At 39.8% G+C, this 22,282-nt stretch overlaps 1 protein-coding gene across 13 annotated transcripts in view; it reads left to right on the top strand.

Annotated features, from left to right (window-relative positions):
• Positions 1-22,282, top strand: part of C2CD3 (C2 domain containing 3 centriole elongation regulator) — a 162,507-nt gene that overhangs the window by 86,998 nt on the left and 53,227 nt on the right. For all 13 annotated transcript variants that reach the window (XR_002938508.3, XR_010147281.1, XM_063783205.1 and 10 more), the window contains 2 exons: positions 4,618-5,220; positions 8,686-9,033. Coding sequence is in view for 11 of the 13 variants with exons in the window: in XM_063783205.1 (XP_063639275.1) it covers positions 4,618-5,220; positions 8,686-9,033 (951 nt within the window). In the remaining 2 variants the exon portion in view is untranslated. The remainder of the gene's footprint in view (positions 1-4,617; positions 5,221-8,685; positions 9,034-22,282) is intronic.

Raw genomic sequence — 22,282 nt, 5'->3', positions numbered from 1 at the left:
ATGGTTTCAGGTCTAACATTTAAATCTTTAATCCATCTTGAATTAATTTTTGTATAAGGTGTAAGGAAGGGATCCAGTTTCAGCTTTCTACATATGGCTAGCCAGTTTTCCCAGCACCATTTATTAAATAGGGAATCCTTTCCCCATTTCTTGTTTTTCTCAGGTTTGTCAAAGATCAGATGGTTGTAGATGTGTGGTGTTATTTCTGAGGCCTCTGTTCTGTTCTATTGGTCAATATATCTGTTTTGGTACCAGTACCATGCTGTTTTGGTTACTGTAGCCTTGTAGTATAGTTTGAAGTCAGGTAGCGTGATGCCTCCAGCTTTGTTCTTTTTGCTTAGGATTGTCTTGGCAATGCGGGCTCTTTTTTTGGTTCCATATGAACTTTAAAGTAGTTTTTTCCAATTCTGTGAAGAAAGTCATTGGTAGCTTGATGGGGATGGCATTGAATCTATAAATTACCTTGGGCAGTATGGCCATTTTCACAATATTGATTCTTCCTATCCATGAGCATGGAATGTTCTTCCATTTGTTTGTGTCCTCTTTTATTTCGTTAAGCAGTGGTTTGTAGTTCTCCTTGAAGAGGTCCTTCATGTCCCTTGTAAGTTGGATTCCTAGTTATTTTATTCCCTTTGGGGGAGGGACAGGGGGGCGAATCCAGCAGCATATCGAAAAGCTTATCCACCACGATCATGTTGGCTTCATCCCTGGGATGCAAGGCTGGTTCAACATATGCAAATCAATAAACATAATCCATCACAGAAACAGAACCAATGACAAAAACCACACGATTATCTCAATAGATGCAGAAAACGCCTTTGACAAAATTCAACAGCCCTTCATGCTAAAAACTCTCAATAAACTATTGATGGAACATATCTCATAATAATAAGAGCTATTTATGATAAACCCACAGTCAGCCGGGCGCAGTGGCTCACACCTGTAATCCCAGCACTTTGGGAGGCCGAGGTGGGCGGATCACAAGGTCAGGAGATTGAGACCATCCTGGCTAACAAGGTGAAACCCCATCTCTACTAAAAATACAGAAAATTAGCTGGGCGTGGTAGCAGGTGCCTGTGGTCCCAGCTACTCCGGGGGCTGAGGCAGGAGAATGGCGTGAACCCGGGAGGCGGAGTATTTAGAGATCACACCACTGCACTCCAGCCTGGGTGACAGACCGAGACTCCGTCTCAAAAAAAAAAAAAAAAAAAAAAACCCACAGACAGTATCATACTGAATGGGCAAGAACTGGAAGCATTCCCTTTGAAAACTGGCACAAGACAGGGATGCCCTCTCTCACCATTCCTATTCAACATAGTGTTGGAAGTTCTGGCCAGGGCAATCAGGCAAGAGAAAGAAATAAAGGATGTTCAATTAGGAAAAGAGGAAGTCAAATTGTCCCTGTTTGCAGATGACATGATTATATATTTAGAAAAAAAACCCCATCGTCTCAGCCCAAAATCTCCTTAAGCTGATAAGCAACTGCAGCAAAGTCTCAGGATACAAAATCAATGTGCAAAAATCACAAGCATTCCTATACACCAATAGCAGACAAACAGAGAGCCAAATCATGAGTGAACTCCCTTTCTTGAAACATTTTAAGTCTTCTCCTAATCGTTCTGAAGTTCTTGTAATAAAACAAAGAAGCTCAAGACATTGTACTATCATCCTTCTCTAAGAAAGATGGTGGTGATGATGATGATGATGGTGGTGATGATGATGATGAAGAATATGGCAATATCCATTACATTATGTAGCACTTTGTAAAATATTTTCTCAGATCTTGTTTGAGCTTCATGATAACCCTGACAGGTAAGGATATAGGATCTTATTATTTTCATTTGACACATGAGAAAACTTAGAGATTAAGTGGTTTGCCAAAACCACATACCTGGTGAGTGGCAGGACCTGAAATGAAATCCAGATTCACTCATTATTTTTCCCTATTTTTTCTCTCACTGAAGAAGGAATAAGGATATGGGATAAATGCCCCCCAAAATAGACACAACCACCAAGGCAGTCTGGAAATACTGATCCCATCCTACTTAACTAGTAACTGGGTGACCTTGACCAAGTGATTTGACCTCTCTGAGCCCCCATTTTCTCATCTTGTGGGATGGATACAGTTAATCCTGACAAGTCTACAAGGTAGGAATTCATTAAATTGGTTATATAAAGTACCTGACACATAGTAGGTGTGCAGTAAGTGTAGGTTTTCCTTCTGTTGTCAATCTTCCTGCCTAGGATTGTGTAATCTAGTTTGCAGAATTCTGTCACGCATCTCCCAATTTTATTATGAGTTAGTATTTGAGCACTACCCTAATAAACAGGTACTGTGTATGTGCCTGCCAGACAGAAGTCTGCACAAGTTGATATGGGATTCAAATCTCCCTTCTGTCACTTACTATTTGTGATCTAAAGAAAGTTACTTCATCTTTCAGATCCATGGTTTCCTCATCTGTAATGGAAATAGTAAGATCTATTTCACTAGATTATTAAAGCATTTAATAAAATCTTACATGTGAAAGATCTTGGCACAGGGCTAGGTACGTAGGATACCTCAATTTCCTTCCTTCTGTAACTTAGCTACAGTTTGTGAGAGAACAAGCACCATCTGGGAAATCACATCTCTGTGAATTAAAATTAACCCCTTGGATATAAACCTTTTAGATAATTAAGGATATAACATTTCTCTTTGTTCTAAAGTGAGCACTCTATTTTGTTTTTTCCTACCTATAACCTCAATTATAGAATCGCAAAGCTAAAGTAACCATCTAATAATCTGTGCAGTTCTTAAACACTGAAATGGCGTGAAATTTTGTGTCTACACATATTTGTTTATTTTGGGGGGCATAATAGCTTTCATTTGAGCCAAAAGGGTCTGTGACCAAAAAAATGTTAAGAACCATTAAGCTGTGGGGAAACATAATCTTAGAGCCAAAGCCCTAGGCTCTTAGACTATCAAGCCGAAAAAGAGCCTTAGAGATCAAAATTTTCAGCCTCCTCATTTCACAGAGAAGCACTAAGAACAAGAACGCCCAGAAAAGTTAAATATCTGTCCAAAAGTCATAAAACCTTCAGTAATCTTCAGCAAATTAATCTCAATAAGCCTAAATCTCATTTGTAAAATATACTTAGTAAAACATTTCTCAGAAAATTGCTGTGAATATTATCATTCCACAATGTTTTATATAATGCCAAAATCTGAAAGACCCTGAAAATAGAAGTTTTTTAACTCATTGAGGAGCCAAATCTGACCTCAGCTGATATGAGACTTAGGCAACTGCCTATTTATGTAAACTTTTATTAAAACACACTGTGCCCATTAATTTACATATTGTCTGTGGCCACTTTATTACCACAGTATCCCAGTTGAGTAGCTGCATTAGAGACCATATGGCCCACAAAGCCTAAAATATTTACTATCTGTGAGCCCTGATATATAATATTATATAATATTCAGTTTATGTACTCTATTACCTTTCTAAAACCTGGAAATTCTAAATTCAGAAATAAATCTGGCCTTAAAGGTTTCAGATAAGATAGTGTGAACCTATACTAGGTGGAATGTAGACTTTAGAGCCAGCTAGACCTGGAGTCAAATTCTAGCTCTCTTACTTGGTAGCAGTAATAAGTTGGACAGGTATCTGAGCTTCCACTTTCTCATCTGTAAAGTAAGGATTATTATCCCATTTAGTCCTCAGAACTTCTCAGGGTTATCAGAGGAATTAAATGAAATAATATCTGTAAAGGGCTAGCAGAATTTCTGACACATACTAGATATTTAATAAAGAGTAGTTTTTGGCCAGGTGCAGTGGCTCACTCCTGTAATCCCAAAACCTTGGGAAGCCAAGGTGCAAGTATCACTTGAGGCCATGAGTTCAAGACCAGCCTGGGTATCACAACACGACCCTATCTCTACAAAAAAAAACAAACAAACCCACAAACCTTTTTTTGGAAAATGGCCAGGCATGGTAGCACACACATATAGTCCTATATTCTCAGGAGGCTGAGGCAGGAGAATGACTTGAGCCCAGGAGTTCATAGTTACAGGTGACACTGCACTGCAGCCTGGGCAATAGAGAAAGATTTTGAAATCTAGCACCTGGTCCTTGGTATGTGTTCTCTAAGTGCCGATTCCCTTGGTAGAAGACTTGGGTCTAGACCCCAGATCTCTTTTGACCCCTGCCTTTTCTGTTGCACTCGTAGTACCATAAACATTTCACACTTTTAAAGCACATCTCTCTCAAAGCTCTTTCTAAACCATTATCTCATTGGACAATCATAACAACTTTGGGAGACAGCACTGGCATCAGTTTTCCCATTTGTGAGGTAAGGAAGCCAAATCTGAGAGAAATTAATGGCTTGTTCAAATAAACCACTAGTTCTAGCCATAGCCAAAGAGAATTCAGATCTTCCAACTCCTAGCCTTTGTTCTTCCCATCTAATCTCATTGCCTCTCAATGGTCAGATGAACATAAACTCCAACTCACTGTGGGTATGTTTTCTGTTCTGTCTTGAGCCAGGATGATAGGACACTATGGGGTGGAGAGTAAGTAACTTGTTTTTTGTTTACTTTTAAGACTATAATTGAGAATCTTTCTTTTCTCCCGTAAGGGATCACAGGATGGTATCCTATCATTTTACCAGAAGACGGGGGCCTACCTCATGGCCTGGAGCTCATGCAGAAGATTGTGGGTGGTCTGGAGCTTTCGGTTTCCTTCACGCATCGTGGAGATAGAGAACGGGTGTTGGAAGCTGCTGAGCATTTGGGCTGGAGCTTTGAGAACAGCCTGAAAGATTTTGTCAGAATGGATGAAGGGGAGCCAGCCACTGTCACCATCTCCACCCCAAGGCTGTGGCTGCCCATCCATTGTGTGCTGCTTGCTGGCCACAACCACATTCATAAGAATACATATTGCTACCTTCGCTACAAGTTCTATGGTCATGAAGCCTTTTGGACCCCTCTCAAGAAGCCTAAGGAATCTGTTAACAAAAAGCAGATTATGGTCACTTTCAAGGCATCCAAAAGAGCAGAAGTCACCAGGGGCCCATCACTGCTTTGGTACTTCAGGGAGGAGAGGCTAGAGATCCAAGTGTGGCGAGCTTATGGCAATGACAGTGTGGAGAGACCCCATCAGACAGACAGCTGGATTGGCTCAGCCTATGTGGACCTGGCCAGACTTGGGGAGAGGTCAGCGAGGACGCTAACTGTCAGTGGTAAGTGAGGAGCCTGATTCAACTCTTGTAGTTTGAGCACCTGCTCTGTGTCAAACACTAGGCGAGACACTCTGTCAGACATTACTTTACTTGACCCTGCCAGCAATCCTGTGAGATAGGTATTATACCCATTTTACATTCATAAAAAAGGAGGCTCAGAGAGATTGAGTTACCTGCCCAGGGTCACAGACTAGTAAGTGTTCCTTCCATTATTGCATGCTGAAAGATTAATAATAATTTAGTAGTGCTTCTTGTAACTAAAGAGATTTTATATATATATATATATATATATATATATATATATATATATATATACTGTAAGTTCTGGGGTACATGTGCAGAATGTGCAGTTTTATTACATAGGTATACATGTGCCATGGTGGTTTGCTGCACCCATCAACCTGTCACCTACATTAGGTATTTTTCCTAATGCTATCCCACCTCTAGCCTCCCACCCCCTAACAGGCCCCAGTGTATGATGTTCCCCTCCCTGTGTCCATGTGTTCTCATTGTTCACCTCCCACTTATGAGTGAGAACATGCGGTGTTTGGTTTTCTGTTCTTGTTTGCTCAGAATGATGGTTTCCAGGCTTCATCCATGTCCCTGCAAAGGACATGAACTCATCCCTAAAGAGATTGTTTTTAAAGTTCCACTGCCTGCTTAAGAAAGGGTGTTACCTCATTCCAGTACTGTGGTGGGGTCAACATAGGTCAAAGAATTGGCTCTGAACTTCGTAGCACTAGAGTGCATCCAAACTCATCGGATTTTTGCATTTAACATAGTGCTTAGAACATTGTTAACACTTATGAAATAATGAATGAATTTAGGGAACTACTTGTAATCACATATATAAGAGCCTATCTGATCATCTAGAATGCTAGTTTATTAATTATATGGAAAAGCATACCTACTGAGGGGACCAGGGTATTCTTCCTCTCTGGTCACCACATCTTGGAACCATAAAGAAAATCTATATGGTAATAAACAGAGCAGAAAAGAAAAGGGTAACATTTTGCAGGTGGCATTTTTGTGCTGGGTGCTTTTCTTTCAAACATTTGTTTAGTACTTGTTACATATGCCTGGACCTGGGAATTCAAAGATGAGTAAGAACTAGTTCCTAACCTTAAAGAGTTTACAGTCTAATAGGAGAATACAGTAGTAAGTAAATAATTACAGTGAAGCATCAGAACTATGAAAAAGGTATTCTTGGTGCTATGAGAACACAGGGACATGACACCTCTAAGGATAGCATCTCAGTGAAAGTGATACTTGACCTGAGTTTCAAAGGATGTAGGTATAAGTCAAGGAAAGGGGGAAAGAGAGATATTCTAAAGAAGGGAACAGCATGGGTCAAAGTACAGGAGAATGAAGCAGTTTGATAGATTTTGGGGACTGTAGTAATTTCAGACAGCTGCATGTTAGGATACATAGATTGGGAAGTGATTAGAGATGAAGCTAGGGAGGTAGGCAGGAGTACTGTGTTGAAAGCCTTCTCTTCTCAGCTGAAGTTTGGACTTTTTTCCTGAGAATTATGGAAAACTATCACAATGGTTTCTGAATACAAGAGGAGTGTATAGCTTTGCATTTAGAAAAATAAAGCTAGTGACTATAGTTAAGATGAATTAGAGATAGCCAGACTAGATTCTTTACAAATATGATCTTTATTCAGCTTAACATTGCTGTCCAGTTAGTTGTTATTTCCCCCACTCTACAGTCGAAGAAACTGAGTCATGACCCTTTGTTAGCCCTATTAGCCCTGTGCTCTGACCCTGTTGTTGAGTGGGTGGACCAGGCTAGAGGAGAACTGAGTGTATCTAGGTGATCATCCCAAATTCTCTGGTTCTTTCTGGACCTAACAGGCGTAAATCTGGCTCTGTTGAGCACATCAAATGCCATGTGCTCTGTTTTATCTGGGCAGGCCTAGAGTCCCTTCAAAGGGACTACAGAAAATGTCCTTGAAGTGAGTTTATAAAGACAGGCTTTTAGCTTCATTCTGCTGAAGAAAGTAGGTTTAGGACACTGAATATAGATCTAAGTATAGGAACTCAAGCACAAATACTTCTTTTTATTGAGTGCTACCAAAGGTAGTATTTAGCTTTTCAGATCATCCATTTCTCTCATACTTCTCCATATCCCTCTTGTCTGAGCTTTTTATCCTCTTGTGCAAGGGTCTTATACAAGGCATGTCATTTGATGTATTTGTTGAATGCGTCAAGCCATCCATCCAACCTTACTTCCATGTTTTATTCATTTTCCTGAGGATAAGGATTTAACTGTGTTGCTTTCGGGTGTCTTCCCACCTGTAATGACCTGCCCTTATTTTCCTTTGATAATCATAATAATTTACACATTGCTTTGAGAAGAAAACTGGTTATCTAAAACAGGAAAGGTTTCATATTATTGCCATCTATGAATCAGTTAACTCCATTTTCCTGAATTGAAGTGAATCTAATGAAGCAAACTTTGAGATTCAGAAGGAACTGTTAGTTCCTTCTGTTTTATAAATCTCATTTTAATATTCAGCAAGTTAGTAAAATTCAAGTCTCTGGGCTTAAATCTGCCACTTACTGCCAGAGTGATGTTGGCAGTTTATTTAACTCCTCTGAGATTCTGGCTTATGAAAAACACTCAACAAATATTAACTCCGTTATATTTATTTCTGGTCTCCTGCTAACCTCCTACTTCCCCCCACCCCCCCAAAATATCGCCAGAACCCTAGTGAAACATAGCTAAATTGAGTGTCAAGACAGCCTCCTGATAGGGAGAAGGTCGAAAAACAGGAGCCCATGAGACACGAGGAAGAGAAAATAGACCACTCTTGATTTCATCAAATCTTAGACTTCTCTTAAGTCTTGTTGCCTCTCAGCGCATGAATCCCTTCCACAACAGCTCTGCCTGGTAGTCATTTGGCTTTGGCTTTAAATCAGAGATCTTACTATTTTCATTACTTTTGTTTGTTTGTTTTATTTTGTTTTGTTTTTTGAGACAGAGTCTTGCTCTGTCACCCAGGCTGGAGTGCAGTGGCGCAGTCATGGCTCACTGCATCCTCAACCTCCTGGGCTCAGGTGATCCTCCCACCTTAGCCTCCTGAGTAGCTGGAACTGCAGACACACACCACCATGCTCAGCTAATTTTTGTGTTTTTTGTAGAGATAGGGTTTTACCATGTTGCCCAAACTCTTGAACTCCTGGACTCAAGCAATTCGCCCACTTCAGTCTCCCAACGTGCCAGGATTACAGGTGTGAGCCACCACACTCAGCCTACTTTTCATTATTGAAGATAGTTAGGGCAGGGTAAAAGTTTTCATGTTTTCTACCAGCTTCATAGTTTCTTTTGCAAATTGGTGTATTGGGGTTTGTAGACCTTGCAAAGGAGAAAGGACCACAGCACCCTCAGTGAGTATTTCCTCCAAGCTTGGTCTTGGTTCCTGCTTGACTAGCCTTATTCTTCTCCATCTTCTTTTAGGTGTGTATCCTCTGTTTGGACGAAATGCTTCCAACCTCTCAGGAGCTGCCTTGCGAGTTCATGTGGTTCTTTCCTCTCTTTCCTCACACCTTGAGCCCACTCATGAGCTGGACTCCATGGACTGCAGCAGCCACAGTGAGTCTGAGCAGCTCCCCAGAAGGAATGATGAGGTCCAGCTCTCTCCACCAGAAGTCATCTCCTGCCACCAGAAGTCTCCTGCCTCCACCCAGGTCCCCTGCAGCAGCACCACAGCTGAAGTCTGCCTGACCCAGGAGGGCCCTGCTGATTTGGATGGAACGTTTGCAGTCAGCATCCTAGTAGAAAGAGCAATGCACTTGAGCTTGAAAGGTATGCTCTCCTCACCTACCCAGGAGCATGTCTAACTCTTCAGGGTGTGCTCCTTTCTTCACAAATCTTTCAAATAATGGCAGGATCTGTTAATTATCTCAACTGATAAATATTTATTTCTCAAGCCTAAAGGTTTAAGCAACATGAAAGCTTTTCTGAACTTGTTGCATATCGTAAATTCCCCAGTCCAGCCACCTGAGTCTCAACCTAGATAGATACTTCTCTTTTCCTTATCCACTGTCAAATCATCAGATCCCTAACTTGTTCTTTCTTAAATTTCTCAGATTTCTTCCTTCTGCATTCCTGCCAACTCAGGCCTTCCTAATGCACCTAGGGCCAGGTGTTTTTAACATTGGGTCCTTAAACATCCAAGGGATCCGTGAAAAGTTCAAACTCCGGGTTAGTGGCCTTGGATAGGAAAATAATTACGTCTTTATTTTTAGCAACCTCTAGCTAAAATTTAACATATTTCCTCTCATTATGAATATAGGCAGTAGATCCTAGTAATAGTACCTGTGATATTGTCAACAATAGAAATCACAGGTATTTCCATATCACATCATTATTACAGATATCTTAGAATATCACTTATAACTATGATTTCTTTGAAATTACAATAGTTAGGGGGGTTTTTTTGTTTGTTTTGATTTTTTTTTTTTTTTTTGAAACAAAGTCTTGCTCTGTCGCCCAGGCTGCAGTGCAGTGGCACGATTTCGGCTCACTGCAACCTCCACCTCCCAGCTTCAAGCAATTCTCCTGCCTCAGCCTCCTGAGTAGCTGGGATTACAGGCTTGTGCCACCACTCCTGGCTAATTTTTGTATTTTTAGTAGAGATGTGTTTTCACCATGTTGGACAGGCTGATCTCGAACTCCTGACCTCAAGTGATCCACCCACCTCAGCCTCTCAAAGTGCTGGGAGTACAGACGTGAGCCACTGTGCCAGACCTACAATAGTTATTACCTATAGTTAGACCTTGTTACTAAAGCACATATATTACTATATCACAAAGTTCTTTTAGTTTTGATAACTCTATGTAAATATAATTGGATTTCTCTGTAATCCTATGTGTTTTACATTATGCATTTTAAAGAAACACTGTTAAAAGAAGAGGCCCATAGACCTTGCCAGATTGCCAGAGTCCATGGCACAAAGAATTCCTGCCCTACCTTTATTCAGCATTGTAATCTCCTAAAATTTCCCCTTTGCCGTCACCCTTCTCTTTTGCCTGGCTACTTCCAGCTCCTCTCTTCAGACCCAGCTCAGGCATCACCATTTCCTGGAGGGCTTTCCCAATATAAAGGCCCCCTTCTATTTGCTCCCCTGGCACTTTGCCCCTGTATCATATCATATGTCACACAGTACTGCAGTTGTTTCCATGGTTTTCTTTTCAACTAGATATGAACTGTTCAAAAGCAAAGACCTCATCTCATTTGTTCATTCATCATGTATTCATTTATTTTACAACAAAACTTACTGTATTTGCTACATGCTAAGCCCTGTCCTTGGTGCCAGGGACAAAACAGTAAAAAAAAAAAGACAGACAAAAATTGTGCCCTGTGGAGATTACATTCTAGTAGGAATATATTTATCCCTGTGTCCCTAGCCAATAAATTGTATGTGTACATATGTGTGACTTTGAGCAAGGTATTCTTTCTCTCTGTCTTGAATTTCTCATCTGTAAATGGCTGTGATTAACAATGTTCAGATGTGTGGTGTCTATGAGAGCCAGTCAACCATGGCCTTATGAATCCAGAAAGTTTCAATATACATCATTTGATTCAGATTTGACCTCTGGCTCCTGTCATCTCTGTATTGGTGTCTCTCAAACTGTGCCATGTGTCCTTACTACTTTGGAACAGAAACAAAACCTGTGCTCATAGTAACTATTATTTATCTCTCATTCCTACTCCTCCCCGTTTATACTACCAACAGCCATTACTCCTGGGATTATAAGCTTCCATAATGATCCTTGATGTTCTCATCCATTTCAGCCATTGTGTATCAGAAACCTTGAAACATTCTATATCAGGACAAAGTCTTCTTCAAGTGCAGTGTGAATCACAAAATTGAACAATTTTTACTTGTTTTTAAAGAAAAAAAAAATTTTCTGCCCCACCAAAGCAGCCATTTTTGACAAATTTTTTTTAAAGACCAAAAAAATCAATAGATGAATGAGTTTAAGGAAAGTATTAAAAAGCTTCTTTTATTTTTGGAAAGTTTTTTTTTGTAGTTGCATTGAAAATAAAATTTAATATACAAAAGATATGGTATATGTTACATTTTAGGAGAATTCCCATATTGTTAAAAAAAAAGCAAAATATACTTATAAATTTTCAATGAGACAGTGAATTACAGTTTTATAATATCACTTGGCAAAATTTTATAATAATTTATTGAGCATCATCTGCTGTGTGCTGAGTTCTATTCTAGTCTTTGTACATTAATTATGGGTTAGGTATCCCAAATCCAAAAGCACCAACTTGGTGCTCAAAGGAAATGCTCATAGGAATATATCAGGTTTCAGATTTTCAGATTTGGCATACTGAATAAGTATAATGCAGGTATTACAAAATCTGAAATACCTCTTGCCCCAAGCATTTCAGATCAGGGTTATTCCCTGTATCCCCTTTAATCCTTGCCACGAGCAGGATTATAGTTTGAAGAGATTACAATACATAATCATTTCACAAATGAGGAGACCGAAGTTCAAAAAGGTAAAATGACCTGAAGTTACATAGTTAATGCGCTCTGCAGAGCCAGATGGGCAGGTCTATACTCAAAGAGACAATGGGCAGATCTCTATACTATAGGTCTACACTCTATGCTCAGCACAGTGCCTGACTGACACATAAATGTCTGTGGGAGGAAGGACTGCATGGGCTTATCACTGCAGGGTGGAAATCAGGATACAACAGTGACGTCTGGAAAGTCAGATGTCTACCCTATGCTTGCCTTGACCTGGCTAAACAGAAAGAGGCTAAATAACAAGTGATTTACAGGTCTGCAACTCTTGCCAGAAATGTGAGAGGCATTATGTCTCATATTCATAAAACAGGAGGACATGATGTTTGCTTTGCTGCATCATGAAGATCACAGTGCTGGGATAAACAAACAACACACAGTCCCTGTCCCCAAGGAACAGACAGCCTAATGGAGAGACATGTTAACATTTTTAGTACAGAGGAATAAACGATATGAAAGAGGAAAGCTGTGGGGAGGTGGATGTGGTAGTATAGGAAAACTTTGAGAACACAGAGGGCATTTTTTTGCTAATGGGGTGGTCAGGGCAGGCTTCCAAGTATTGGTGTCACTTTAGCCTACTCTTGAAGGAGGAGGAGCAAGTTTGCTGAATGAAAGAGGAAAAAGGCATTCTAATGAGAAGAAACAGCATGCTCAAAAGCTTGGTAGTATGAGAGAATGGGACATTGGCCAAAAAAAGGTCATTAAATGTGAGTAAAAAGTAGTGAGAAATGGGGCTGGAAAGACTAATTAGGCTACATAGGCAGCATTTTGTATGCTACATGACTGACACTGCAGGTGAGATGAAACCAACAAAGTCTTAATCTGTGGAGAGGCAAGGTCATATTTGTTGACCAGACATGAAATCTTGGTGGCAGTATGAAAAAGATACTGGAGAATACCGAAAGCAGCAATCACTGAGAGGGCCGTCACATTAGTTCAAGTTCTGAAGCCTAAACAAGCAAGGTGGCAGCAAGAATGGAGAACAGGCGACAGAAACTTTCTGGTAGGAGACCATGATTCTACACTCTGTACTTCTGACTTTCCTCTTGCCTTAATAGTGTTCTCAGAGTGTCTGTCCTTTTTATGCCTTGGAAGCGCTTTCTTAAGGAAGGAAATGAGTGGTTCCTTCATGCAAACCTTTATGCAGAGGATTCACAAACAGCCCCAAATTAGGAGCTTTGCCTTCAGCAAAGCTGAGTTTTGAAGCAGCTCTGAAATGGTCTGTGGTCACCGCTGTAGTCCTGGTTCTGAAAATAAAAGAACTTCTTGGATACTTATGTTAGAAAAAGCTCTGAGGAAGCTTCGGTTAAGATCAGCTTCAATACTCTTAAGGTTTGTATACTTATATTAGACAAAACAGGTATTTCTAGCCCTGTTTTACAAATGAGACAAATAAGGAACAGAGAGGTAAAATGATTTGAAGTAGCATAAGTTATACTCAGTAAAAAATAAAATCAGCTTCAATATTATCAACTTTTAGAGGCATTCTTTAGCCCATCAAGGCAGAGTTCAGGACACCTCTGGGTTCCCATGTGCTTTTAGCATAGTCTTTATCTTATTGGGTTGTAATTATCTGTCTGTGTTTGTCTCCCGCAGATCAAGAATCAAATCTGACTCACCTTGTACAGGTGTGACACAGAGGAGGTGTCAGCTAATGTTAGCTTAATACACCTGCTGGGCTAAGTTTTTATTAACATAAAAAATTGGACATTGCTTAAGGGGGAAGTTTCCATCCATTCACTCCAGGCCAAAGGGAGAGCGCTTCTCTTAACCAGATGGAGATAATTAGAATGATTGCAATGGAAAAAAATCTAAAGTACGAGTCAGGAAACCGTGGTTCTTCTCAATGCTAGTTAACCAGGTATGTGATGAGCAAGCCACTTCTCTGTTCCTTGGTTGCCTTATTTTTATAATAGGGATAGAGATGCCTATCTTATGCGATTTTCAGAGACGTTATCAGCACAACTTTAGTGTGTAAGAAAACAGTGTGCAAGCTATAACGCATTATCTAAATATGAGAAGTTGTTATTTTAATCTCACTGAAACAATTACACCTTTCTTGATGCATAAAATTCTTAAATGGCATAACTGGTTCACCTCAGGTCTTCTTAACTGCTCTCAATGTGTGTCCCAACCCTGTGGGGGGTATAGCAGCCTTCTTTTGGGCTGCTTCCAAAAGTATTTCAGAACTTGACCTTTTTCAGAATGTAAACAGGCCCAGATGAATTTCCATCTATAAGAGGAGAGCCAGAGAAACCTGATAGACCTGCTCTCCCAAGCTGATTTCTTTTTCACCCACCTGTTTGGCTAAAAGGAATGTGTCTGTTCAAGACTAAATAAGGAACTATCTTCTTCCAAAGTCAAAATAGTTTTGTTTCAAGGCCTTTAGCAAATAGTAGCTTTAAAAATAAACTGGAGGATGGCCGGACGCAGTGGCTTACGCCTGTAATCCCAGCACTTTGGGAGGCTGAGGCAGACAGATCACTTGAGGTCAGGAGTTCAAAACCAGCCTGGCCAACATGGTGAAACCCTTTCTCTACTAAAAATACAAAAATTAGCTGAGCGCAAGCCTGCAATTCCAGCTACTCAGGAGGCTGAGGCAGGAGAATCACTTGAACCCAGGAGGTGGAGGTTGCAGTGAGCCGAGATCGTGCCTCTGCACTCCAGCCTGGGCGACAGAGTGAGTGAGACTCCGTCTCAAAAAATAAATAAATAAATAAATAAACCAGAGGGACGGGGGTAGTGCCATGAGAGATGTGAGTGAGGTTGATATATATCTAGAATTAGAATTTTACTGTGGAAGGTGGTTTGAGAGCACTTATTTCTGATGAGAAAACTGAGGCCCAGTTAGCCAGAATGAAGTGGTGTATCCAATATGTCACACTAAAGCAATGGCAGACTACATTGGAACCTAGGTGTCCTGCCTCTAGGAACAGTGATTGGTCCTCTCTGCTGATCTTCCTCAGAGCTTTCTTGAGAAGATGTTGCTATCTTCTGTGGGTATGTACTGCAAGCAGACAAGGCAACTCCTCTCTCTAAGCCTGGGCAACTATCTGTAGACAAAGGGCAGTGGGAAGTCAGCAAACATTTAATAAGGGCCTTGGGAATACTCTGTGCATTCAAAGAGCTCTCAGTCTAGTGAGGGAAACACAGATTATTATACAATATGTGAGAGCTGCTGTGGTAGAGCCAGGTTATCTCTTCCTAATTGTGAGGATTTATGACATTTTATTGGAAGAAATTAGTTGAAGCTTAAGACCGAAAAAGGAAAATGGGAGAAAGAATGAGAGATGAAAGCTATATCAGGCAGAGGAAACGGAACCCACTCCAGCCATTTTAAGCAGAGAGGAGTTTAATATAGAATATTAAGGTACTTTAAGTCATTAGAAGGGCTAGAGGAGTGAGCTCTAGGCTAAACTTCTAGGAGGGAACCACTAAATCTTTTAAGTTCAGAATACAGTGCCAAAACTGAAATCTAAGAATCAGAAGCTCTCATCATAGCCATTGCCACAGGGCCTCTCTGCACCCAGGGACCAAATGCTAGATAAAAAACACAATGTCTCTACATCATCATCCTTGTTATTAGCAAAAGCAGAAGGAAAAGAAAGATGTCCTCTGCCTCCCGCCTGCCTTCCAGATCTTTTATGAGGGCATCTGATTGGTAGAGGCCAATTTGCATCCATACCCTGGCTGCAAAAGAGTCCAAGAAATGTAGCTTTTAATGCTTCCAATCTGTACAATAAACGAGTACAACGCAATAAAAGTAGGTGGGGGTGGATGCTCAGCAAGTCAATCCGCATAAATACTGTTCAGTTTCACTAAAATAAAACTTTTAAGAAGATAGCTCACTGGGTACTATTAGTGATATTTTATACATTTACATTAGTAATATGAATACTATTTTATTGATTTCCATTAACTGATTTTTTGCCTACTACCATTAAATTAGAATTACCTTTCCCTGTTCTTTCAAAAATATGCTTGTAACTCCTACTGCTTCCCTTGACTAGCCTTAAAAATTTTTTTTCTTTAATATGCTTGTAAACTGGTTTGGCCAAGTTGTAGCCAGTGATTATTTTGTTTTGTTGTTTTGCTCCTCATATAGTTCACTATATCTTTAATGCTTTCCCGGTTCTAAGGCTCCTCTGCCTTTTTCCAGGTTCAGCCTTTTTCCAGGTCCTGCTTTGTTGGCAACTTGTACATGCCTCAGTTCTCTCCTGCTTTGTGGACGCCACTAGATCTTCCTTCCAAGGCTAGCATTTCTCTTCAGTTCTCCTTCCCAAGCTTCCTCACAAAATCTCCATTCTCTTTTCTCTTCCCATCACCCAGTTTCTTTCTTTATTATTTCCAGTACAAATGACTGAAAAAGTAATGTCATCTGGTCTGGTTTTGTGCCCTGGGTGCTAGAAGTCACAAGATTAAATAATAGCATGTCAATTTTTTAACCAATATTTGGGAACAGAAATGCTGTTTTTCACTTATACATTTCAGATACAAATATGGTTGTATTATGGAATATAATATAAAACCTTCATGAATTTCTAAAATGAAAGACAAGCCTACTAGTAGATGTTATGCTTATTGTAGTTGTTTTAAGGCAACAGGGACTCCTACACTTCAGAGTTTAATGTTTACTCTTCTCTGAGTTTAATATTTACTCTTCTATGAATCATTGTTACTTTGGTGGGAAAGTTTGAAAAGAATTTGGTCTATGACATGGTGCTGTAAATTCTTCTACTTGTGGACTAATTTTGGTGACCATCTTTCTGTCTCTGCAGTCTCTTAAGCAGATTGACTATGATGCATGTCACATTCAAGTTTAATTGTGTAATAAAACAGTTTTCTTTCTGTTCAAAAAAAAAAGAATTGGTCTAATGGAAATTCTTTACGTTGAGGAAAACATATCAAAGCAAAGCTGTAGCTACTTTTCTTTCCCTGAAAGAAATTTTAAGTTGGAAGCTCTAACTGGGGTTATAAAGTTCAGTGATTGCACCTAGAGAGGCTTGTCAGAGTAGATGGAACTAGAACCTGTCTTTTAAAGACTACTTGTTAAATGTTTTTTTTTCTTTCTTTCTTTCTTTTTGACTTTTTTTTTATACTTTAAGTTCTAGGGTACATGTGCACAACGTGCAGGTTTGTTACATATGTGTGCAGATTTGTTACATATGTATACATGTGCCATGTTGGTGTGCTGCACCCATTAACTCGTCATTTACATTAGGTATATCTCCTAACACTATCCCTCCCCCATCCCCCCACCCCACGACAGGCCCCAGTGTGTGATGTTCCCCTTCCTGTGTCCAAGTGTTCTCATTGTTCAAGTCCCACCTATGAGTGAGAACATGCGGTGTTTGGTTTTCTGTCCTTGAGATAGTTTGCTCAGAATGATGGTTTCTAGCTTCATCCATGTCCCTACAAAGGACACGAACTCATCCTTTCTTATGGCTTCATAGTATTCCATGGTGTATCTGTGCCACATTTTCTATTTTATTTTTTATTATACTTTAAGTTCTAGGGTACATGTGCACAACGTGCAGGTTTGTTACGTATGTATACATGTGCCATGTTGGTGTGCTGCACCCGTTAACTTATCATTTACTTTGGGTATATCTCCTAATGCTATCCCTCCCCCCTCCCCCCACCCCACGACAGGCCCTGGTGTGTGATGTTCCCCTTCCTGTGTCCAAGTGTTCTCATTGTTCAGTTCCCACCTATGAGTGAAAACATGCGGTGTTTGGTTTTTTTGTTATTGGGATAGTTTGCTGAGAATGATGGTTTCCAGCTTCATCCATGTCCTTACAAAGGACATGAACTCATCCTTTTTTATGGCTGCATAGTATTCCATGGTGTGTATGTGCCACATTTTCTTAATCCAGTCTATCATTGATGGACATGTGGGTTGGTTCCAAGTCTTTGCTATTGTGAATAGTGCCACAGTAAACATACGTGTGCATGTGTCTTTATAGCAGCATGATTTATAATTCTTTGGGTATATACCCAGTAATAGGATGGCTGGGTCAAATGGTATTTCTAGTTCTAGATCCTTGAGGAATCGCCACACTGTCTTCCACAATCGTTGAACTAGTTTATAGTCCCACCAACAGTGTAAAAGTGTTCCAATTTCTCCACACCCTCCCCAGCACCTGTTGTTTCCTGACTTTTTAATGATCGCCATTCTAACTGGTGTGAGATGGTATCTCACTGTGGTTTTGATTTGCATTTCTCTGACGGCCAGTGATGATGAGTTTTTTTCATGTGTCTGTTGGCTGCATAAATATCTTCTTTTGAGAAGTGTCTGTTCATATCCTTTGCCCACTTTTTGATGGAGTTGTTTGATTTTTTCTTGTAACTTTGTTTAAGTTCTTTGTAGATTCTGGATATTAGCCCTTTGTCAGATGGGTAGATTGTAAAAATTTTCTCCCATTCTGTATGTTGCCTGTTCACTCTGATGGTAGTTTCTTTTGCTGTGCCGAAGCTCTTTAGTTTAATTAGATCCCATTTGTCAATTTTGGCTTTTGTTGCCATTGCTTTTGGTGTTTTAGACATGAAGTCCTTGCCTATGGCCTGAATGGTATTGTCGAGGTTTTCTTCTAGGGTTTTTATGGTTTTAGGTCTAACATTTAAGTCTTTAATCCATCTTGAATTAATTTTTGTATAAGGTGTAAGAAAGGGATTCAGTTTCAGCTTTCTACATATGGCTAGCCAGTTTTCCCAGCACCATTTATTAAATAGGGAATCCTTTTCCCATTTGTTTTTGTCAGGTTTGTCAAAGATCAGATGGTTGTAGATGTGTGGTATTATTTCCGAGGGCTCTATTCTGTTCCATTGGTCTATATCTCTGTTTTGGTACCAGTACCATGCTGTTTTGGTTACTGTAGCCTTGTAGTATAGTTTGAAATCAGGTAGTGTGATGCCTCCAGCTTTGTTCTTTTGGCGTAGGATTGTCTTGGCAATGCGGGCTCTTTTTTGATTGCATATGAACTTTAAAGTAGGTTTTTCCAATTCTATGAAGAAAGTCATTGGTAGCTTGATGTGGATGGCATTGAATCTATAAATTACCTTGGGCAGTATGGCCATTTTCACGATATTGATTCTTCCTATCTATGAGCATGGAATATTCTTCCATTTGATTGTGTCTTCTTTTATTTCATTGAGCAATGGTTTGTAGTTCTCCTTGAAGAGGTCCTTCACATCCCTTGTAAGTTGGATTCCTAGGTATTTTATTCTCTTTGAAGCAATTGTGAATGGGAATTCACTCATGACTTGGCTCTCTGTTTTTGGTGTGTAGGAATGTTTGTGATTTTTGCACATTGATTTTGTATTCTGAGACTTTGCTGAAGTTGCTTATAGGGACATGGATGAAACTGGAAACCATCATTCTCAGCAAACTATCGCAAGGACAAAAAACCAGACACCACATGTTCTCACTTATAGGTGGGAATTGAACAATGAGAACACATGGACACAGGAAGGGGAACATCACACTCCGGGGACTGTTGTGGGGTGGGACGGGGGAGGGATAGCATTAGGAGATATACCTAATGCTAAATGACGAGTTAATGGGTGCAGCACACCAAAATGGCACATGTATACATATGTAACAAACCTGCACATTATGCACATGTACCCTAAAACTTAAAGTATAATAATAATAAAATTTTAAAAAGAGAGATTTTGGGCTGAGACGATGGGGTTTTCTAAATATACAATCATGTCATCTGCAAACAGGGACAATTTGACTTCCTCTTTTTGTAATTGAATATTTCTTTCTCTTGCCTGATTGCTCTGGCCAGAACTTACAACACTATGTTGAATAGGAGTGGTGAGAGAGGGCATCCCTGTCTTGTGCCAGTTTTCAAGGGGAATGCTTTCAGTTTTTGCCCATTCAGATGATATTGGCTGTGGGTTTGTCATAAATAGCTCTTATTTTGAGATACGCCCCATCAATACCTAGTTTATTGAGAGTTTTTAGCATGAAGGGCTGTTGAATTTTGTCAAAGGCCTTTTCTGCATCTATTGAGATAATCATGTGGTTTTTGTCTTTGGTTCTGTTTATATGATGGATTACGTTTATTGATTTGCATATGTTGAAGCAGCCTTGCATCCCAGGGATGGAGCCAACTTGATCATGGTGGATAAGCTTTTTGATGTGCTGCTGGATTCGGTTTGCCAGTATTTTATTGAGGATTTTTGCATTGATGTTCATCAGGGATATTGGTCTAAAATTCTCTTTTTCTGTTGTGTTTCTGCCAGGCTTTGGTATCAGTATGATGTTGGCCTCATAAAATGAATTAGGGAGGATTCCCTCTTTTTCTATTGATTGGAATAGTTTCAGAAGGAATAGTACCAGCTCCTCTTTGTACCTCTGGTAGATGCGGCTGTGAATCCGTCTGGTCCTGGATGTTTTTGGTTGGTGGGCTATTAATTATTGCCTCAATTTCAGAACCTGTTATTGGTCTATTCAAGGATTCAACTTCTTCCTGGTTTAGTCTTGGGAGGGTGTATGTGTCCAGGAATTTATCCATTTCTTCTAGATTTTCTAGTTTATTTGCGTAGAGATGCTTATAGTATTCTCTGATGATAGTTTGTATTTCTGTGGGATGAGTAGTGATATCCCCTTTATCATTTTTTATTGTGTCAATTTGATTCTTCTCTCTTTTCTTCTTTATTAGTCTTGCTAGTGGTCTGTCAATTTTGTTGATCTTTTCAAAAAACCAGCTCCTGGATTCATTGGTTTTTTTTTTTTTTGAAGGGTTTTTTGTGTCTCTATCTCCTTCAATTCTGCTCTGATCTTAGTTATTTCTTCCCTTCTGCTAGCTTTTGACTGTGTTTGCTCTTGCTTCTCTAGTTCTTTTAATTGTGATGTTAGGGTGTCAATTTTAGATCTTTCCTGCTTTCTCTTGTGGGCATTTAGTGCTATAAATTTCCCTCTTACACACTGCTTTAAATGTGTCCCAGAGATTCTGGTATGTTGTGTCTTTGTTCTCATTGGTTTCAAAGAACATCTTTATTTCTGCCTTCATTTCGTTATGTACCCAGCAGTCATTCAGGAGCAGGTTGTTCAGTTTCCATGTAGTTGAGCAGTTTTGAGTGAATTTCTTAATCCTGAGTTCTAGTTTGATTGCACTGTGGTCTGAGAGACAGTTTGTTATAATTTCTGTTGCTTTACATTTGCCGAGGAGTGCTTTACTTCCAACTATGTGGTCAATTTTAGAATAAGTGTGATGTGGTGCTGAGAAGAATGTATATTCTGTTGATTTGGGGTGGAGAGTTCTGTAGCTGTCTGTTAGGTCCGCTTGGTGCAGAGCTGAGTTCAATTCCTGGATATCCTTGGTAACTTTCTGTCTCGTTGATCTGTCTAATGTTGACAGTGGGGTGTTAAACTCTCCTATTATTGTTGTGTGGGAGTCTAAGTCTCTTTGTAGATCTCTAAGGACTTGCTTTATGAATCTGAGTGCTCCTGTATTGGGTGCATATATATTTAGGATAGTTAGCTCTTCTTGTTGAATTGATCCCTTTACCATTATGTAATGGCCTTCTTTGTCTCTTTTGATCTTTGTTGGTTTAAAGTCTGTTTTATCAGAGACTAGGATTGCAACCCCTGCCTTTTTTTGTTTTCCATTTGCTTGGTAGATCTTCCTCCATCCCTTTATTTTGAGCCTATATGTGTCTCTGCACGTGAGATGGGTCTCCTGAATACAGCACACTGATGGGTCTTGACTCTATCCAATTTGCCAGTCTGTGTCTTTTAACTGGAGCATTTAGCCCATTTACATTTAAAGTTAATATTGTTAATGTGTGAATTTGATCCTGTCATTATGATGTTAGCTGATTATTTTGCTCGTTAGTCGATGCAGTTTCTTCCTAGCATTGATGGCCTTTACAATTTGGCATGTTTTTGGAGCGGCCAGTACTGGTTGTTCCTTTCCATGTTTAGTACTTCCTTCAGGAGCTCTTGTAAGGCAGGCCTGGTGGTGAGAAAAATCTCTCAGCATTTGTCTTTACAGGACTTCATTTCACTTTCACTTATGAAGCTCAGTTTGACTGGATATGAAATTCTGGGTTGAAAATTCTTTTCTTTGAGAATGTTGAATATTGGCCCCCACTCTCTTCTGGCTTGTAGAGTTTCAGCTGAGAGATCTGCTGTTAGTCTGATGGGCTTCCCTTTGTGGGTAACCCAACCTTTCTCTCTGGCTGCCCTTAACATTTTTTCCTTCAACTTTGGTGAATCTGACAATTATGTGTCTTGGAGTTGCTCTTCTCGAGGAGTATCTTTGTGGCATTCTCTGTATTTCCTGAAATTTGAATGTTGGCCTGCCTCACTAGGTTGGGGAAGTTCTCCTGGATAATATTCTGAAGAGTGTTTTCCAACTTGGTTCCATTCTCCCCGTCACTTTCAGGTACAGCAGTCAGATGTAGACTTGGTCTTTTCACATAGTCCCATATTTCTTGGAGGCTTTGTTCATTTCTTTTTACTCTTTTTTCTCTAAACTTCTCTACTCGCTT

The sequence above is a fragment of the Pan troglodytes genome, chromosome 9 (assembly GCF_028858775.2).
Source record: "Pan troglodytes isolate AG18354 chromosome 9, NHGRI_mPanTro3-v2.0_pri, whole genome shotgun sequence".
In the NCBI taxonomy this organism is placed as follows: Eukaryota; Metazoa; Chordata; class Mammalia; order Primates; family Hominidae; genus Pan; species Pan troglodytes.
The sequence above is the reverse complement of the archived record's forward strand: the minus strand, read 5'-3'. Positions and strand labels throughout refer to the sequence as shown.